A 20,588-nucleotide genomic window follows, 5' to 3' on the forward strand; every position below is an offset into this window, starting at 1 on the left:
TCTTTTAGAGTGTTAACAAGGTTTTACTATAGCCATATAAGGAAAACTGCCCCGCCCCCTGTCATCCATGTTTTTCAACTAACCTAGAACCATTTTCGAACTCGTCTCAGATATCATTGGTAAAAAATCTTCTGACAAAGTCTCATGAAGATCGGACAATAAATGTGGCCTTGAGAGTGTTAACAATATTTTACTATAGCCATATTAGAAAAAAGTGCCAATTATGTTCTAACCAAGTTTCACGATGATTTGACTGAAAATGTGACTTTAAGAGTATTTACAAGTTTTTACTTTAGCAACATTAGGAAAATGCCCCGTCCCCTGGTGGCCATGTTTTTCAACCAAGCGGAGCCATTTTCGAACTTGCCCAATATATCATTGGGGAAAATCTGCTGACAAAAGTTTAATGAAGATCGGACAATAAACGTGGCCTCTAGATTGTTAACATGGTTTTACTATAGCCATATAAGGAAAAATGCTCCGCCACCAGGCGGCCTTGTTGTTCAAGTAACCGGAACCATTTTCGAACCCGTCCAAGATATAATTGGGAAAAATCTTCTCACCAAGTTCCATGATGAGCGGCCAAAACATTTGGCCTCTAGAGTGTTAACAAGGTTTTACATTAGCCATATAAGGAAAATTGTCCGGCCCCGTGGCAGTCATGTTTTTCAACCAACTGGAACCATTTTCGAACTTGTCCGAGGTCTCATTGGGGGAAAATCTTCTTACCAAGTCCCATAAACATAGGTCAACAAGAAACCGTCGAGAGACGGGTTATGCTCCCCAAAGTTTTTTTGTCACAATATTGCACTATATATTCAGATAAAATGAAACGTCTAGTGGGGCATAACTTTGGACAAAATAATACGATGGATGGTTAAGCAACTTAAAATTTCAAACGGCCATAACTCTCTAAATAAATAATCTAACCAGAACCCACAAATAACATGCGCATCTCCTCAAGGTAGTTAAGCTTCCCATAAAGCTTCATTGAATTCCAGTCAGTAGTTAGGGGGACAAGAATTGCACTATATGCACAGCTTTATAGAAAATTTCAAAGGGCCATAACTCTGTGAAAAATCATCCGATCAGAACCGGCTGATAATATGCACATCTCTTGGTAGTGAAGCTTCCCATAAAGTTTTATTGAATTCCGGTCATTAATTGCTGAGAAATAGCCCGGACAAAAATTGTGCACGGACAGGACACACGCATGGACAGACGAAGCGGCGACTATATGCTTCCCCCAAAAATTTTGGGGGAGCATAATAAATGTGGCCTCTAGAGTGTAAACAAGGCAAACGTTGACAACGCATGACGGAAAAAAGGTGATCATAAAAACTAGCAATATTTAATGTTATGTTCAAACAAATATTTAGTATGTTAAACTTTGCCTTACTTATTTAGTAAACATGAAACGTCGCTAAACTTTGAAGACCCGCGTTCTTGCTGGGTATTGAGTTTTGATCTATTAAAGCAACAGTGAGCCTGACCTTAACTAAACTAAAAAACTAAACTTTATAATCCTCGCATTGCCCTCATAATTAATCATCGATGTATCATCTATCTTTTGTTAACAAATAACAGGATCATGTTTAAAAGACGAACTGACATGGTGGACAGACGAAAAACATTAGTTCCTTCCGTTGAAACACCGAAATGGAACTCATCAAATACCACAAATATCAGAACAAAATCTTTCGAAGAATATCTTTTATTCAATAGAAAATATAAACAATGTTAATCTTAATATATTTGAAAGCAAAGCGAACTCTAACAGAAACTGAAACGTAGTACACGTGTGCATTAGCGTTATGCATTTACTCCATTGGTTTGAAAAGGATATACATATTTATTTAAATACTGTAATTCTGTATCAAATCATTGCAGCTTCAATGCAAAGCCAAAATTCCACAATGTGCCAAAATCTAACTATTTGCATTCTTATAAAATAAACTTAATAAAGTGAAATACAATAACACAAACAAATTGATACAAAAGTAATTATCTTAAAAAATAAAACATGTCACCAAATATTGTGCTTATACACGCGACCCACACAACAATAAAGACCATGCACGTACATGCAGTTATTGCAAAATAAACACCAGAACAAGAAAAGACAAAACTACAAAAGTAAGTTTTTCTAGTGTGTCTAGTTCTTGGGTCAATAGCCAATTATTTTTTTCCAAAAACTGACACATGCACAGGCCCTGCGTCTAAAAAAAATCAACAGAGTGTATCTTTCAGAAAGACCTAGCCAATTTCAGACCTAGGATTATGTTAACTTAAATTAAACTTATTGTGTTTGGTATAAAAATACATTAAAATGCATTGTCAACGAGTATTGACTTAAAACGTCGTACACTGGCTATCTATTATGAAAAATTAGTCATACTGATTTTTTTTGCATTGTTTTGAAAGTTTGACTTTACCAAGATGATCAAGATACGACACCTTCAGGATGATATTCTCCTTTTATACAATCAGTTGGTTGAATTCCACTTATGGTAAAGAAATGCGTTTTAAACTTGCAGACGGTTGCAGTTATGAGGTTTTCTAAACACTTCAAGCAATAAAGCTGATAACTTCATATTCATTAAAGGCACTAACTAGTTTATATTTGACCCAAAGACTTGGGTTACTATATTAAGATAATATCTGGTAATTCAAGTATAGATTAATATAATACATATTTTTCCAAAACAAGGAAGATTTCAAAATCATATAAAACACAGAACAAAACTTGTACATCCAGGATTGAAATGATCTCACATAATAAGCGTTCCAAAGAATAACATTTCTTATAAGGAGAATAGTATACTTACAAATGGCTAGTGCTCTGGGAACACAGGGCATAATGCATGTGAGTTAAGTATCACCTCAGATAAGCTTGTGCAGTCGTCACGGGCTAATCTGGGACGATACTTAACACAAAAGCATGAAGCCCAGTTTCAAATCTCTTATTTTCAATTAAGCATAAATAATATATGAAAATGCAATAAATTAACAATATTTAAATAAATAAAACCAACCCAGAAATGTTTAACTTTAAAAAATTATTTCATGTATATTGATCTTTTTAAGTGCCAACTTAATTCAATGACAATATAAAAAAAAATGCAATACACGTTTTTTTATAATCAATAGGGAAAATTATATTTTGATAAATTGTTTATGCTATTGTAATGAACTTCGTTTTTGATTACGAAATAAAGTTAACAAACATGCTAAAACATATGAAAAGGAAGTTTCTCAAACAAAATAAAAAATACACAGCAAGAAACCATTATTGCTATTTGGAAAGAATAAACAGTTATTCATCAACTGCACATGAACCGCATGTATGAAAATTCATAACTAGCACTTTAATATCCCTCATAGACGTAAACATTATTATAACGCATATAAACATATATCCATTTAAAAAAGAGTTAAATGTGTCTTGTTCTGAGAAAATTGGGCTTAATGCATGTGCTTAAAGTTTCGTCCCAGATTAGCCTGTGCAGTCTGCACAGGCTAATCAGGGACGACACTTTCTGCTTTTATGGTATTTTTGGTTTAAAGGAAGTCCCTCCTTGCATACTGCACAGGCTAATCTGGGATGACATTTTACACACATGCATTATGCCCAGTTTTCTCAGAACGCGGCTCAAATCATCATAACAGTGTTAACAAGAGCATCTACAAAAGCATTGATAAGCAGCATGCAAACATACAATATATATCACATGCAAATTAATTTTGTTTGTGAAAAATATATTGTAACCCAATATTCACACCACTGTAACTGATTCACCAAGTTAGCAAGACAAACATAAGTAGGAATTACAACACATTTACATACAAATCATGAAGTTTATTCATTTTGCATTTTCCATGAAACCCGCTGGGACTAGTTTAGCAGACGTGCTTAATGTTTGCAATTTGTATATGTTTTGATAATTTCATGTTTACACATAATATATATTACATGATTTTTTTCTATATTTAAAATAGCCAAGTCAATCTCAATGGGTAAGCAAATATGCACATTTAGCTCATACAATTTAGAAATAAAAATTAAAAGCATCAACAACAATTAATGAACATTATAGTAACTATATGCAATACAATTGTGTTCAAGATTAGTACATGAGTACACATAGTACATTAAACAAAGAAAAAATCCTATAACCAATATAGTGGTGTTCAAGATTACAATAAAATTTCCCATATATAAATCATGCACAACGTTGTTGATTTAAACAAATTGAATAACATGTGTTTGCAAGTTTTATTTGCCATTCAAATGTTGCCAAGCACACAAGTCCAATCCAATGGTGCATATGACATACAACAGTATCAATATATAACAATCGAAATAACCGTACACACATTTCAAAGTTTTGTTACTTGTAATGGTTTTTGAAAGCACATGTTTGATAACAAACATCATAATTGGGACAGGCAATTTGATGGTTGCAGAAATGATTCATAATGAAATCAAGCCACATTTTGCTGGACTGTGTTAATACAAAGTATTTGGACTTTCAAATCATAAAATATGGCAAAACCAGGTCCTTGGGAATTAACATAAGTAATAACACATATGAATTAAATATATATGAATACTTACATGGCAAAGTGAACTTAGAAATTATTTTAGCCAAGTTATGTGAAAATGGGTATTAGGCTATATTCGGCTAGTACCAGCCTGTATTCGGCATAAAATCAATGTCCGCATGACGTGGCTAAAATATTGTGTTGTTTAGAAAAAAAGAGAGTAGATTTTGATCAACAAATGATAGAAATTTTAAGGCATGAATGAAAACAATGATTGCTATTGACATTAGCATATTATTAGGTAGCATTAAGTTTATAATTAAAATATAAAGGAAAATGAGTACAATACACATTCTTTGGGGTACAGAAAGATTTAATCATAAGTATTCGATCAGACAAGTACAATTTTGCTCATTTTATTTTTGTTTTCAAATACTCCAATCAATTAAATATACAAACAAAATGAACGTACTATCAAAAAATGATATGCATTCCAGTTCACCCACCATGTGTTAGTGGGTACATTTAAAAATGCATCTCCACTGTAATGACACACATTCCGCAAACAGAAACTTGTTTAAGAGACATATAATATGTTATACCTGTCATGGATGGAATGTTATTTCACAATGAATGATTAACACATATTATGCTTATACTTATAAAAGCACAAATATATCAACTTCAGTTAATTCTGACATAGAGAGTGTACCATATGTTATTGTTTGTGCAGAAGACAAAGGTTTACTGGGAGGTGTAACCTTGCCATTTGGCCAATCACTATGGTTTAAAGTACATAATTTTATAAGAAAAGTTTGTAAAACAAACAAGTCCATGTTTTCTGTATGCTTAATGTTTACTAAAGACAGCCACATGTATAGCAGTCCCATACAAAGGTACTAAAGACAGCCACATGTATAGCAGTCCCATACAAAGGTACTAAAGACAGCCACATGTATAGCAGTCCCATACAAAGACAGCCACATGTATAGCAGTCCCATACAAAGACAGCCACATGTATAGCAGTCCCATACAAAGGGGACAAGTTCAAAGGCTGATTTTTATAATATTCATATTCCAGAAATTGTACAAAATTAATTTGAACTTTTTTGTAAAATACTGTAAGATTTAGTTTGCTTAATTAAGTGTTCAAGAATTTGCCATAAGAAAAGAGCACTAAATAGTTATGGTATAAAATTTATTGTCCCTCAATAAATATACATAAACCAAAGCAATAACAATAAACACAAAAATCATACAATAATATTGAGGCAATCATTAGCATCATTATCTATAAATCTCATAATGCAGAATACATAATTTCATAATTTAACTCTCCAATACAAAAATATACATATTTCGTTTTAACATTGCAAGTCATATATTTTTGCTGCTAGGTCTCTGCAAAAATCTGATTAATATGCTTAAACTAGTGCATCCCAGATTAGACTTTGCAGTCCGCACAGGCATATCAGGGACAACACTTTAAACAAAAAATTCCATAGGAGCTGAAAGCCTTGTTCCTGATTTTTCTGTGGGGACAAAAAGGCTAATCTAGGTGATACTTTAAACCATGCATTAAGCCCTGTTTTCTCAGGGCCTGCTCATATGCATGAGGTATTTAATGCCATCCTAAATACAAATGGGCTGTGCTCTGTGAAAAAGGAGTTTAATGCATGTGCGTAAAAATAGTGTCATCCCAGATTAGCCTGTGCAATATGAGCAGGCTAATCAGGGACAAAACTTTCCGCTTTTATGATATTTTCTGTTTAAAGAAAGTATCTTCTTAGCAAAAATCCACTTTATGCAGAAAGTGTTGTCCCTGATTAGCCTGACCGGGCTGCACAGGCTAATCTGGGACGACACTTTACGCACATGCATGGAACACCCTTTTTACACAGCCAAAATGCATACATGAGTACTGCCCATTTACTACAACTATGAGAAGAGATTCTTAGCACAAACGACAATCTTTCAAATTATATCTTTCACAAAACACCAAAGATTATATGTAACTAACAAGGACTTGTAGCACAATAACTCCTTACAATGCCTTATTAAATTGCTCAAATTAATGTGAAATGCTTACAATCCTAAACATTAATTTGTGATGTTCACCTTCTGAAATGATTATTCCAAAGATAAATCTTGAGTACATTTCAAATGATAGCAATCACATATTTTCAAGCTAAAGATAAATAAGAGAAAATAACAAATATATTTTTGTGTGTTTTTACGAAAATATAATTCCATGGTTTTAATGCAACAGCATTTTGAAAAGAATTAAGAAGGAATACAAAGTTATTTTTGGTGCAAAGAATTAAATGGTTCTCAATTTTAAAAATATTGCTATAACGCTTAAAGCACGAGCACTTAAAAATTGACCTCAGGTTTGACAAGGACATTCATCTAATGCCATTCTTCAGAAACATGGCACTATTTTGTTTTCTGTTCACGTGTCACACGCTTAGTCACTCTACCGCAAGTGATTCCTACCACAAATATGACGCCAAGAATGGTAACAAGAACTCCCAGCAAATAATGCCTAGCAGGCGACTGCATGATCAATTCGTGGACTTCAGATAGGCTCTCCACTGGTGCAACCTTTAATTAATCAAACACACTTATTTTATGTTCAGGCGGAAAGTGTTGTCCTGATTAGCCTGTGTGGAATGCACAGGCTAATTTTGGATGACCTTAAATGCACATCAGGAATTCAAGATATGTGGTCACTTAACCTTATCACACTTTTCCAAGGTAAGCTTGGTATTCTAATTACCAAAATGAATAACCTGTAACAAGTTCATATACATTAAGACAGCAATCTACAACTGCCCTACTTATATCAGAGGTAGGGAAAATCGTTGTAGAAAATATTATATAACCAATGTTTTGTAGCCTAGACAGGGGAAGAACTCACAAACGGCCAATTAACAGTCCGGTGTCCTAACAAGTGAAGTTGCAAACATGTTTTACATACAGAGAAAGCTTAGATTAAGGTTGCACTTGGCCAATGCTACCCATGGGATAAATTGCAGTAGATAAAACAAGAGATGTGTTTGTCAGAAACACAATGCCCTCTATTGCGCCGCTTTGAAGCCATATATTTGACCTTTGACCTTGAAGGATGACCTTGACGTTTTACCACTCAAAATGTGCAGCTCCATGAGATACACATGCATGCCAAATATTCAAGTTGTATCTTCAATATAGCAAAAGTTAATGCAAAACTTTAACCTTGACTTGAACCAATGTTAAAGTTTTAGGACAGAATTACAGATAGACAGAATGACAGACAGACAGACAGGCCAACAACAATATACCCCCGATCATTCGATCCGGGGGCATAATAAAATAAAATTTTAGAATATCTTAAAGGGGCCGTTATATCATTTTTTTACATTTGTCTATTCTGTGCAATAGAAATGTATGTAAAGGAAATCTACACAAGTACAACCACAGCCTCAAGAATTGTATCCACATAATATTAAATTAACTGTTCACATTTTGTGCCATTGCAAATAAAAAAATTCATATTCTTTATATTCATGTTCTTCCATCCTCAATACAAGAGATTGCCAAGCAATATGGTCCCCTACCAGTGAAACTCCACCACTGTCAGTAAAATTATATTATTTTTTATATATATATATTTGTTGCCATAGCAACCAGAATTCTTGATGTAGGAACAATATGAAATGACGTGCATAATCTCCATATTTCCATCTATCCATGTTTCAAGTTCCGTGAAAAAATATGATGAACTTTCAAAGTTATCTCAGGATCCAGAAAAGTGTGACGGACAGACTGACAGACAGAGCGCAAACCATAAGTCCCCTCCGATTTCACTGGTAGGGGACAATAAAAGACTTCCAGTATGTCCCAATACACTCCATCTTCAGTTCAGCTGATTTTGTATTGAATTAAACTGCCCATATATATACATAATGCCACAATTTATCAGATTTTATGTTATGAACAAAATGAATTCAAATCTACCAACCTTGGCTGCAAACTCCCAGAGTGTTTTACGTCTCTCAAGAACTTTCTTACACTCCGGCTTTAATTTGTTAGGGTAGTCCTCCAGTGTTTGCAATAGGCAAGACATTTCTGTAAAATGTGAACAAAAGTTTCAGTTTAGTATCTCTTGATATAAATAGGTCTTAGTGGACATTAAGGTAGGAAAAATGCAGCATTCCTTGGTTTTGAATGTCAACACTTCATGTTTCTTTTATTTTACTCACACAAAGGTATTTGAACTTTTTATAGTTTCAAATTACAAATTGGCATTAGTGGTCTCATTTCCAGACTGGCTGAAAGTTGATTTGCGCCTGTTGAATTTCATTGGTTTAAGCCTTAACTGAACAATACTGCGAATGTAACAAGAGCTTCCTCACAACTTGTACAAATACCCCAACACTTCTTTCTCAACTACAGTCAAACCTGAGAACAGAGGTCAGTCAAGGGAAATGACCAAATTGGCCGTTGTCCAAAGGTGACACTTGTTTTTGGATTACACTTTTTAAATGGTTGGTCAGTTGGTAGTATTGCTACGTCGTTACCCAACCCAGTCGTTTGCATACAGTGTAAAACAAAGGCTCATTGCCGATAACTAAGCATAATAACATAATTAACTTAAATTGAATAAAACAGAATAATATTTTATTGATTTAATTTCATATTGTTAAACTAAATCAATGTCTTTATCAACTTATCAGTAAATAAAGCTTGTCACATGTCATTGACGTCACAGACCGAACAAGTCTAAAAAGCGGATTTGCTGTCATAAACCGATAGTCCAGTGTAACTGTACCGTTCTCATTCAAAGAAAAAAACGCAAAAAATCTTTCAGACCTAATTCACCAGCAAACTTCATTGCTTTTTCTTGAATCATTGGTCATGAAACATTAATCATACTGGCTGTAGCCTCGGTTAACCACTAAAAGAGCCGATTGTTCAACCCACTGTATTCCGTGTCAAAATTTGGACGTTTCAAACTCACATTTCCATTCGCTTCTTACTCCTCCATAATTTCTCGCTTATGCTTAAGCACACTCTGCACTTGCGTACGTCCAACACAGAGCTCACTTGCTATAACACGCAAATTTTTTCCAGATTCAAACAGTTTCAAACACTTGACTCGCTCAGCTAATGTGAGAAACTTACATTTACCACTCATTGTTAATCTGTGATTTATTATTCCTATTGCTTGTAAAAGTGTTGTGTACGCTAGAAAGCTCTTGTAAAGAATGATCCTGAAATGTTATTTTCAAATCCATACTTAAGTACAATGTAACTATTAGCGGTCATCTAATTAGCGATACATGTAATTACTTTAAACGTGTAACAAACTCTGACATATTTTCTTTTGAAGATACCCCCCATAATAAATCCCTAGAAAACAGACCTTCTCAACATTCTATTATTTGTTTACTCGCTGCGGGCCGCTTTCATAATATCAAAGGCAATTACCGCTATCAGATGCTTTACCCTCAAAATAGACGGGCAAATGATGTGCTGTGTTTTTAATTTTTGGGACTCGTAACGACTGACGCGTGACCAGTTGTTTTCAGTTCAAACATGACTTTGAGAGTGGAATATAGTGGCCGTTGGCCGTTATGGACATGTGACTGTTATTCTCAAGTGTAATATAGTGATTTTCGTCCTGGAAAATCCAGACTGACCGTTGTCTGCAATTGACCGTTATTCTCAGGTGGCCATTAGGTCAGCTTCGACTGTATGTTCAAAATTAATGTCTGAAGTGCTGGGGTTGATAGAAGAGTCTTTTACATCTACACTTAATGGGGGATATAATAACCAAAAACTATCTGCCATCTAAAAAAAGGTCAACAGAACGTGGACCTACTTTGTCCTTGACCAGTCTCGTACTCCCGACACCACTTCACAAGGTCCACCGTGCACAGTTGGTTCAGCTCAGGATCGATATGAACATCTATCTGTACTTCCAGCTGCCATCTACTGATCTCCTGTAAGATGCAGTATTGAAGATAATGATATAGAAAGATAGGCACTCTGGGAAAATGGTGCTTAATGCAAGTGAGAAGTGTGGTCTTATATTAGCCTGTGCCACTTTCTGCTTTTATTGAGTGTCATCCCATAATAGCCTGTGAGACACTTTCTGCTTTTATGGAATTTATCCTTAAAAGGGAGTCTCATCAGAGTTTAGATCCAGTATAAGCGAGAAATGTTGTCCCTGATTAGCCTGTACAGACTGCATAGTCTAATCTGGGATGATACTTACACACATGCATTAAACCAGGTCTTCCCTGAGAGCTGCTCATTTTAACTATCATAGCTACATTCTTCAGTATTAAAACAGCACAAACAATGCTCTGTTGGTTGTGGTACAGGGTACAAATGCAGGGTACAAATAATGACCTTTCTTCTAAAGAATAATAAGATTCAATTATAAATTCATGGACACTTCTAAAACAAACAAATGTATTGAATTAATATCTATTGTCAGGGTTTTTTTGGCCCTATTTTATAGCCGAAATTCGGCTATGTTCCCAATCCCAAAAAGTATACTTTTTACCCAAAATGTGGCAAAAAATTCCCAATTTCCCAAAAAAAAAAAAAAAACAAATTAATTTTTTTTTTTTTTTTAGAAAGAAGTCTTATGTGTATTGTATCTCAATTTTAATTAAATTACATCTAACAAAGTATAATATGATTTTTTTTCTTATAATTTGAATGATTATAAAGAGTTAAATCAAATTTAGTATTTCCCTAATCAGTGGACTTTTCGTGTGGAAAAAAAGGCTAATGAATTTATTTTCCCAATTTCATGAAAATGCCGATAAAATTCCCAATTCCAAAGCCATGGGCTATCTTCCCCAAAAGTGGAAAAAAAAACCTGATTGTTAAATAAATTTTGTGAATTGATGTGTGAACTTCTCAAGCTTTGCAAAGCAAAACTTATCTACTTATAAATTCATTCATTGACACACTTTAATAAAGGTTTAATGCAACCTATAAAAGAAGATCTCAACTAAAGATCTGCATATGAAAATTCAAAATAAAGTAGGTTTTTTTCTTAACAAATCATGAAATGACACTATGTCACAGTTACAATAGACATGTTACCACTCCACAGCTTGATTTCGGTTCAATCTTCCCTTCCTTAAACTTCTCCTCCAGACAAGTCTTCACTCTAGTGTCTGTGTTCTGGGGTTGGAACAGCAACTGATCCCTGTCTACATCATGCTCCCCCAGGGCATCTTGGCACAGGCTACGAATCTAACAAAAAAGATGACCATCACATGTACTTGTCTTTGGAAAGTGATAGTTTATACATATATTACGAAATGAAAACCAAAAATAAACACAACAAAAAAGGACGAACATAACATCTGTCAAAGTCAATCTAAGATTTAAAAGAGCACCGCATCTATTTTTCTCTTAAAAGGTGAAGGGACCTATTTCAATTTCAATCACAAAGGAGGGAGGGGTGGAGTGGAGAGGGGTGTATAGAGGTTGGGGTTGTGGTCATTTATTACATTATCTACCAAAAATGCAAATATTAATGCAAAAAAAATAAAACTAGGCGTATGCGTTCTTGAGTTATCATTCAAAAACCATTTTACTATTTCGGGTCACCGTGACCTTGACCTTTGACCTAGTGACCCTAAAATCAATAGGGGTCATCTGCGAGTCATGATCAACTTACCTATGAAGTTTCTTGATCCTAGGCCCAAGCAGTCTTGAGTTATCGTCTGACAACCACCTGGTGGACGGACCGACCGACAGACAGACCGACATGAGCAAAGCAATATACCCCCTCTTCTTCGAAGGGCATACAAATTTGGGGGGTGGGGGTTGGGGAGGATGGTTGGACGGTATTTCAAAATTAAAATAATAAAAATAAATAAATAAAAAAAATGGGGGTGGGGGTGGGGGTATAGTGTGAGGGTGTGGTGGTCATTTATTAGATGATCTTTAAAAAAATGAATGGGGGATTTGGGGGGGGGATGATGGGGGGGCATTGGGGATGGTTTGGGTGGAGTCTATAGTGGTATGTCAGGTAAGAGTTGTTTTGTCAAAGTATCAATCAAATCTAATCATAAATAAAGAAGTTATGGCAATTTTAGCAAAATTTAATAATTTGACCTTGAGAGTCAAGGTCATTCAAAGGTCAAGGTAAAATTCAACTTGCCAGGTACAGTACCCTCATGATAGCATGAAAGTATTTGAAGTTTGAAAGCAATAGCCTAATACTTTAGAAGTAAAGTGGATCGAAACACAACATTTTACCATATATTCTAAGTTACTAAATCTAAAAAGGGCCATAATTCCGTAAAAATGACAACCAGAGTTATGCAACTTGTTCTTTACTGTCCCCTTATGATAGTTTGCGAGTGTTCCAAGTATGAAAGCAATATCTATGATACTTTAGGGGTAAAGTGGACCAAAACACAAAACTTAACCAAATTTTCAATTTTCTAAGTATAAAGGGCCCATAATTATGTCAAAATGCCAGTCAGAGTTACATAACTTTGCCTGCACAGTCCCCTTATGACAGTTAGTAAGTGTTGAAAGTATGAAAGCAATAGCTTTGATACTTTAGGAATAAAGTGGATCCTAAACACAAACTTAACCAAATTTTTCAATTTTCTAAGTATAAAAAGGGCACATAACTGCTGTCAAAATGCACTGCCAGAGTTATCTAACTTTGCCTGCCCAGTCCCCTCATGATAGTAAGTAAGTGTACCAAGTTGGAATGCAATAGAATTGATACTTTATGAGAAAAGTGGACCTAAACGCAAAACTTAACCGGACTGCCGACCCCAAGGTCATGACAATAGCTCATAGTTTTTTTCAAAAAATAGATGAGCTAAAAATGATTCTAGTATTATTGTTGTTAATTGACCATAAAAGGAATGTGCCATTCTGACATGTGACTTTTAAACAATGGAAAATAATCACACGGTTTAATTTTTATGAATACAAGAGTTGAATGTTTGCTTATAACAAGGAATAACAAAATATGGGCTGTCAGTTGTAGTAGCAGCCATTATTTAAATATGTTTTTTGTCACTGTGACCTTGACCTTTTACCTAGTGACCTGAAAATTAATAGGGGTCATCTGCCAGTCATGATCAATGAACCTATGAAGTTTCATGATCCTAGGTGTCAGCATTCTTGAGTTATCATCCGCAAACCATTTTACTATTTCGAGTCACTGTGACCTTGACCTTTGACATAGTGACCTGAAAATCAATTGGGGTCATCTGCCAGTCATGATCCAATGTTCCTATAAAGTTTTATGATCCTAGGCCTAAGCATTCTTGAGTTATCATCCGGAAATCATTTTACTTTTTTTGAGTCACTGTGACCTTGACCTTTGACCTAGTGACCTGAAAATCAATAGGAGTCATCTGCCAGTCATGATCAATGTACCTATGAAGTTCCATGATCCTAGACCTAAGCGTTCTTGAGTTATCATCTGGAAACCATCTGGTGGACGAATCTACCGACCGACGGACAGACCGACCGACATGTGCAAAACAATATACCCTCTCTTCTTCTAAGGGGGGCATAATAATTATTTCCAAAATCAAGTACATAACTTCATAAAAGACTACAGCAGTGTCGTCGGAGTGAACAGGCTCTAAATTATGGCACTATTTAATGAATGGGATTTTTTTAATAAAATCATCACAAGATTGGGGTATGTTGTCGCTGCTGGAACAATTATTTCTATAGTGTGTGAGGGAGCAGACAGAAACAAAAGTAATGTTGCATGTGCATACGCCTCTAAATTAGGTGTTTTCATTGTGAAATTTCAAGAGCTTATATCAGATGACATTTGCCCAATACAAAGCTGCTCTCCTTACTTATGCTCAATTGGTCATTGTTTGCTCAGGTACTACTTAAAAGTCGTTGGTACTTCAGTATTCTAAAATGTACCCAGGGTTTGGAAAAAATACTAAGAGGTACCATAGAGTATGGCTGCTTTATTTTGAGTCTTTTCCAAAGCTGGGGTACATTGCAGGATACTTGAGAGTACCTGGGTACTAGTAAGTAGTACCTGTGCCGACAATCACCAATTGAGCCCTATTAATGGGACAACTGCTCACCTCGATCCTGCACTGCCTCATTAAGACAGGGTCCATATTGATGTCCATGTGAGATTCCTTGATCACAAGCCGGATTTCATCAGCACAGTCATTGGATAATGCCTGAAAGAAATGCAACCATGGAATAATAAAAGATGGACATGATATCCCTTGGTGGCCCACCGGAGTTGAAGTACGAATAATGATGTATAAGAATGTTATGGTATGTAAGCCTATGTCTGAGGTTCAGCAACAACAAATTATAACAATAGCGGTCACAATTTAGACAATAGACACATAATGGCCCTGAATCACCCAACTGATTCACATTGTGATACTTGAGTAATACTTCTAGGAATTTGGCCTACAGTTTAACTAATTACAATTTAGAAAACTAATTTCACTTATAGTCAAGATTTGAATAAATGTGGTAAAAAACTAAGATATGATGCCACATAACAAATATCATCTCTGACACTTGTATTTTCAGAGATGTTCATTCATTATTTCTGTTTAAGTCTTAATATACAGTGTGGTCCCTGGGGCTTTATAGTTTTGATTGCAGGTGCATAATTGGAGCAAAATTTATACAGGACCACTACCTGTTGCTAAGTAACATATATCTATGCTCACCGCTTTATAGTTTGGGAAAAGTTTAAAAAAAAACATTTGGGCCTTATAGTCCAGAGGGATCAATTCAACAGTGTTCATTTTAAAAATTGGGACACATGTGTAACCAAATATATAGATAAAGTAAACCCAAGGGGCATGTTTAAAACAAACTTGGTAGAGGACCATAAAACCAAGATAATGAGAAAATACCACCTCTCTGCCTTGCTGTTTAAGAAGAGATTTGTAAAGTTGCCTTTATATTTATATATATACATGTTTAAGTAAAACAAGCAAACTCGTTGAATTTATATCCCACACCAATATGCTTCTGGACACAAAAGTGTTATATTTGCCACTCAAAAAAAGCATTTTTTCAATATACAAAGGGCCATAACTCCGTTATTTACAGATAGTGTACAATGACATTTGGCGTGCATCATCCTCTTATCCATATATATACTCATACCAAGTTTCAATGAAATCCGCCAAAGCACTTCCAAGATATGGCTCTGGACGGACGGACAGACTGAAAGAAAGACGGACGGACAACTCCAAAACAATATCCCTCAGCCTATGGCACGGATAAACAAGTTACCCACACGGCAGGGTCTATTTTGACACTGAGAACATGACTTTAAAACACTGAGTAGAAGACTACTATAGGATGTTACCCTCACTAGTGGTGTCAGAGATTTTTCAAGTTTTATTTATTTATCTATTTCTAGCTCTGATGACTGACATTATTTATGACATATATATATATATAAATGCAGCTTTTGAACAACTTTAAAAGGGGATCACACACAAATAATTAATTTGAAGTTCCAGCAGTGAACAAGAGTGCCAAACTGTCACAAGATACGCCCGTTATAAGGCTTTTGACAACTTGATAACTTTACCATGACCCATATTTGAACTTGACCTACATATCATCTAGACACAACTTCTGATCAAAGTTGGTGAAGATCTGATGGAAACTACTTCAATTAGAGAGCGGACACCATGCTAAATGCTTGAAATGCACTAATTGACCTCGTGACCTAGTTTTTAACCTGGCATGACCCATATTTGAACTTGACCTACATGTAGATATTGTCTAGACACGACCTCTGACCAAATTTGGTGAAGATCGATGAAAACTACATCAATTAGAGAGTGGACACCATGCTAAATGCTTGAAATGGTTTAAGTGACCATGTGACCTAGTTTTTGCCCGGGCATGAACCATATTCGAACTTGACCTAATTATTGTCTAGATACAACTTCTGACCAAGTTTGGCGATTATCGGATGAAAACTACTTCAATTAGAGAGCGGAAACCATGCTAAATGCTTGAAATGCACAAGTGACCTTCTTTTTGACCCGGCATGACCCATATTTAAACTTGACCTAGATATTGTCTTGATACAACTTCTGACAAAGTTTGTAGAAGAACGGGTAAAAACTATTTGAATTAGAGAGAAGAAAGTGCTGTGGACGCCTCCTGCCTGAAGCCAAGGTGAAAATATAATACGTCCCGTTTTTTTAAATGGGCGTATAAAAAAGATATGTTGTTTTAATGAAAGTTAACCCATGCTTGACAACTGCCAAAAAATGTTTCAAAAAGCTGAACAATTGCATGTTGTGCACAGGTGAGCTAAAACAGCTCAAATATGGAACATTTAATCACCTTTTTGGTAAACTGCTTTTTTAAACAATTTATAATCTGCCCCTCAAATTCTTCCCCTTCCTTTTGGTGTTGTAAGTCTTCTTTGCAGAACTTCGGAATGTCTCTTCTACACGCTTTAGCCAACTTAGGATTCATTCGATAATCTAAAATACAAGTACCATACACTAGATTGCACAATTGGTCTAATAACTGTAGCAATATTGTCACATACAGTCGATTGGTGTATAGCAGATAGCTAAGGACTTTGAGTCTCATTTCAACGTAAACACCATGCATTCAGTAATTAAACCATTAAACCTAGATAGACACATGTCTTTCCTATTGAAACATGCCAGCAGTTTTAAATTTCCGAAAAAATATCATTTGTTTACAGCGCAAATTTCATGGTACACTGATTCAGCCATTACTGGATCGCTTAGGTCTTTATCGGATTACATGTGTATCGTGTTATTTCTTGGAATTTGACACAGCATTTGTAAAAAATAATTGCAATATATGTACATTTCCAGAAAGGAAATTCATTTTTGCGTTTAATAAGACCACATTCATGGAAATCGCTGCACAATTGATGAAGTAATGGCTGTTCAAAGGGATGCACCCTATAGATTCAGGTCATTTTGAGTTGAATACCGTTTTTTATATATAGATTTGATAGTGAAAAATATGTTTTTAGAGAAATCGATTTTTCGTTATAATTTGATTATTTTTCATTAAATATTGATGTTTTCACTAATTAATATCATAGCCACACACTAACCACATGTGTATTGGACAACTTCAATTGAGTTTATATTTATTTTGAGACAATCCCCACATTCCTGAATATGGGTCACCACATGTCTGTTATTCACTAAATCCCAAGTTGCAGCTTTCATGCTTATTTTAAATGGTACTCATCAATTTGATTTCTGAGCATTCTTTCTTTTGTAAAGGACACATAATACTAAAATATTGCATCAATGATGTTTACCAAACAAAATCTGCAAAATTAAAAAACCATTCGTCTGCACTTTTCCTGTCGTCACAAAATCGTTGCTTACATAACGTGACCTTGTTTTGCTTCCGAAAAAAGAAACAGTTGTAAACATTGACACACATCAACAAAAACATGAATCAACAAAAACAATGATAGGTTTTTTGTATTCAATTCATAGAAAACTATAAATCTTAACATAAATATAAGTATTTTGCAAAAAACGTTTAACCTATCCGTTACTCAGTAAAATCCGCTATACACCAATCGACTATATTTGTATGCTTGAAATATGCAATTAGCTGCTGACTTTGCAGTGAGAGAAAAATGCGAAAGGTGAAATCTTGATGAGCTCCAATCATCAGTTTTGTGCTGTTGTCCATGTAGCTATATGTATATTGGAAGTTCACAACTGTCTGTCAGGCCACATAGAACAAACTATTACATGCTTTATAAAACATGACTGGCCAACAACCCCACTAGCAGCAAAGTCGTCCATGTAACCTTGAAAGTCCTGGTTATATTGACCTTTTACTTATCTAGCACTCTCTCACTGAAAAGAAAGGTCTACAGACCCAACTACCAACAGACTGACCAATGGACAATGCAAGGAGGTCATTGCACAGACTGACCAATGGACAATGCAAGGGGGATCATTGCACAGACTGACCAATGGACAATGCAAGGGGGATCATTGCACAGACTGACCAATGGACAATGCAAGGGGGATCATTGCACAGACTGACCAATGGACAGGTGCAAGGGGGGTCATCGCACAGACTGACCAATGGACAATACAAGGGGGATCATTGCACAGACTGACCAATGGACAGGTGCAAGGGGGGTCATTGCACAGACTGACCAATGGACAATGCAAGGGGGATCATTGCACAGACTGACCAATGGACAGGTGCAAGGGGAGTCATTGCACAGACTGACCAATGTACAATGCAAGGGGGGTCATTGCACAGCACCTGTACATTAGGCCTTTGTCAGTATGTAGGAAGATCGGTCCGTAGACCTTTTATTTCCACCGCAATATTTATAAAACTATCTGATCGACAACTATGCAAATAGGTATCAAGGTTACTTGTGAGGAAACGAAGATGCATATTGATTTTCATTACTGTGATCAACTATTTGTAATTCTGAAGCATGGTTATTTCAAATTCATGTACATTACTAACTGTAAGCTGTGTTACTGGCCACTAAACAAATTAAAATGTCTGAAATTGAATTTAATGTGCACCTTAGGGGAAAACCAAGCAATATAGAAATTTGGTTTTTCTAACATAAACACTAGTATCAAATGCAATCAGACCTTTTGTGCTTTCCATAGCTCTTTTCAGAACCATTTTCTTACAGGGGTCATCATGTCCCAATTCATCTAAATGTTGTTTCAGACAGCTTAACATGTCCTGGTTGTCTTTGTGTGAGCAGTGTTTCTGAAATACAAACAAACAACTGCAAAGTTGTGTCAATGTAAATAACATGTTTAACCTGTCATTATATATGGCAAGCGGTTCAATGCATAATCCCAACAAACTAGGTTTCTCATGAGAACCTAGGTTCTAAGAATGAGAACCTAGGTTCTCAGAATGAGAACCTAGGTTCTCGCTTGAAGATTGCACATGGCTTCAAGAACCCAAGTTTTCAAATGAGAACCTAGGTTTTCATGAGAAACTAGGCTCTCATTTGAAAACCTAGGTTCTCATGAGAACCTGTTCTCATGAAAAACCTAGTTTCTTGGGATTATGCGTCAAACTGCTTGCCATATCCTTGGTTCTGAGAACCTAGGTTCTCATGGAACCTAGGTTCTCATGAGAACCTAGGTTCTCTGAAAACCAAGGTTCTCTGAGAACCTAGGTTCTCATGAGAACCTTGGTTTTCAGAATTACGCGTCGGACAGCGTAAACTTGCTCGTTTGGAATACAGGACACATATTATGCAGGGCGCAGGATCAATGGGATTCACAAATGATTACACATGTGCTGGACAGAATGAAAACACGCCGTTAAGAACTTTATTTTTGCAGATATCTCAAGTTATTGGAATATGTTTGCAGAGTCTTTAGTGCATAAGTTTTTCTCTCAGTGTTGCCGATATCTTACAATTGAATAATACATTATTACACATTATCAATAGAGATAAAACTTTTATTTATACCATAATGATTGCTTACTATATCACAGACATACTTAAAATATAAAAACTGTAACATACAGTCGTTTGAGGCCCGAACAAGGGAACTGAATATCTGAAACTCATTTAATGCTGTAACAATGTATTATGTAACTATTGATCTGAATTTGTTTCCATTTGTAGTCTCAAAATAATATTTACAATTAAAGATGTATTTCATAAACAGTTTAATTTTTTATTAACGTGTTCAGACCAATCTGGACCGATTACTTTACTAATTTCATTCCTCGAGAAGTTTCCTACAAGTTCCGTAGAATATTACTTAGCTTTGTCTGAACATTGTTCAAAAAATGTTCTTGGGGAGTAACATTCACTGTTTCACGTCTATTGCTTATCATTCTACACATATGACGCCAGCGTGTACTAAGCAATGGGAGACAACTGGAGGTTAATTATGACAAGCGGTTCGACGCATAATCCCAAGAAACTAGGTTTCTCATGAGAAATGAGAAACCTAGTTTCTTGGGATTATGCCTCAAACCGCTTGGCATAATTTGCTATATGATTT

At 35.4% G+C, this 20,588-nt stretch overlaps 1 protein-coding gene across 1 annotated transcript in view; it reads right to left on the minus strand.

Moving 5' to 3' along the window:
• Positions 1-4,394: 4,394 nt before the first annotated feature.
• LOC127844334 (Golgi apparatus protein 1-like) overlaps positions 4,395-20,588 on the minus strand; it is a 47,689-nt gene continuing 31,495 nt past the window's right edge. The window contains exons 19-25 of the mRNA XM_052374442.1: positions 19,200-19,323; positions 16,906-17,048; positions 14,646-14,747; positions 11,653-11,805; positions 10,412-10,532; positions 8,549-8,655; positions 4,395-7,149 (exon numbers count right to left, since the gene is read on the minus strand). Coding sequence (XP_052230402.1) covers positions 6,982-7,149; positions 8,549-8,655; positions 10,412-10,532; positions 11,653-11,805; positions 14,646-14,747; positions 16,906-17,048; positions 19,200-19,323 — 918 coding nt within the window. The 3' untranslated portion in view covers positions 4,395-6,981. The remainder of the gene's footprint in view (positions 7,150-8,548; positions 8,656-10,411; positions 10,533-11,652; positions 11,806-14,645; positions 14,748-16,905; positions 17,049-19,199; positions 19,324-20,588) is intronic.

This window comes from Dreissena polymorpha, chromosome 9, assembly GCF_020536995.1.
Source record: "Dreissena polymorpha isolate Duluth1 chromosome 9, UMN_Dpol_1.0, whole genome shotgun sequence".
Classification (NCBI taxonomy): Eukaryota; Metazoa; Mollusca; class Bivalvia; order Myida; family Dreissenidae; genus Dreissena; species Dreissena polymorpha.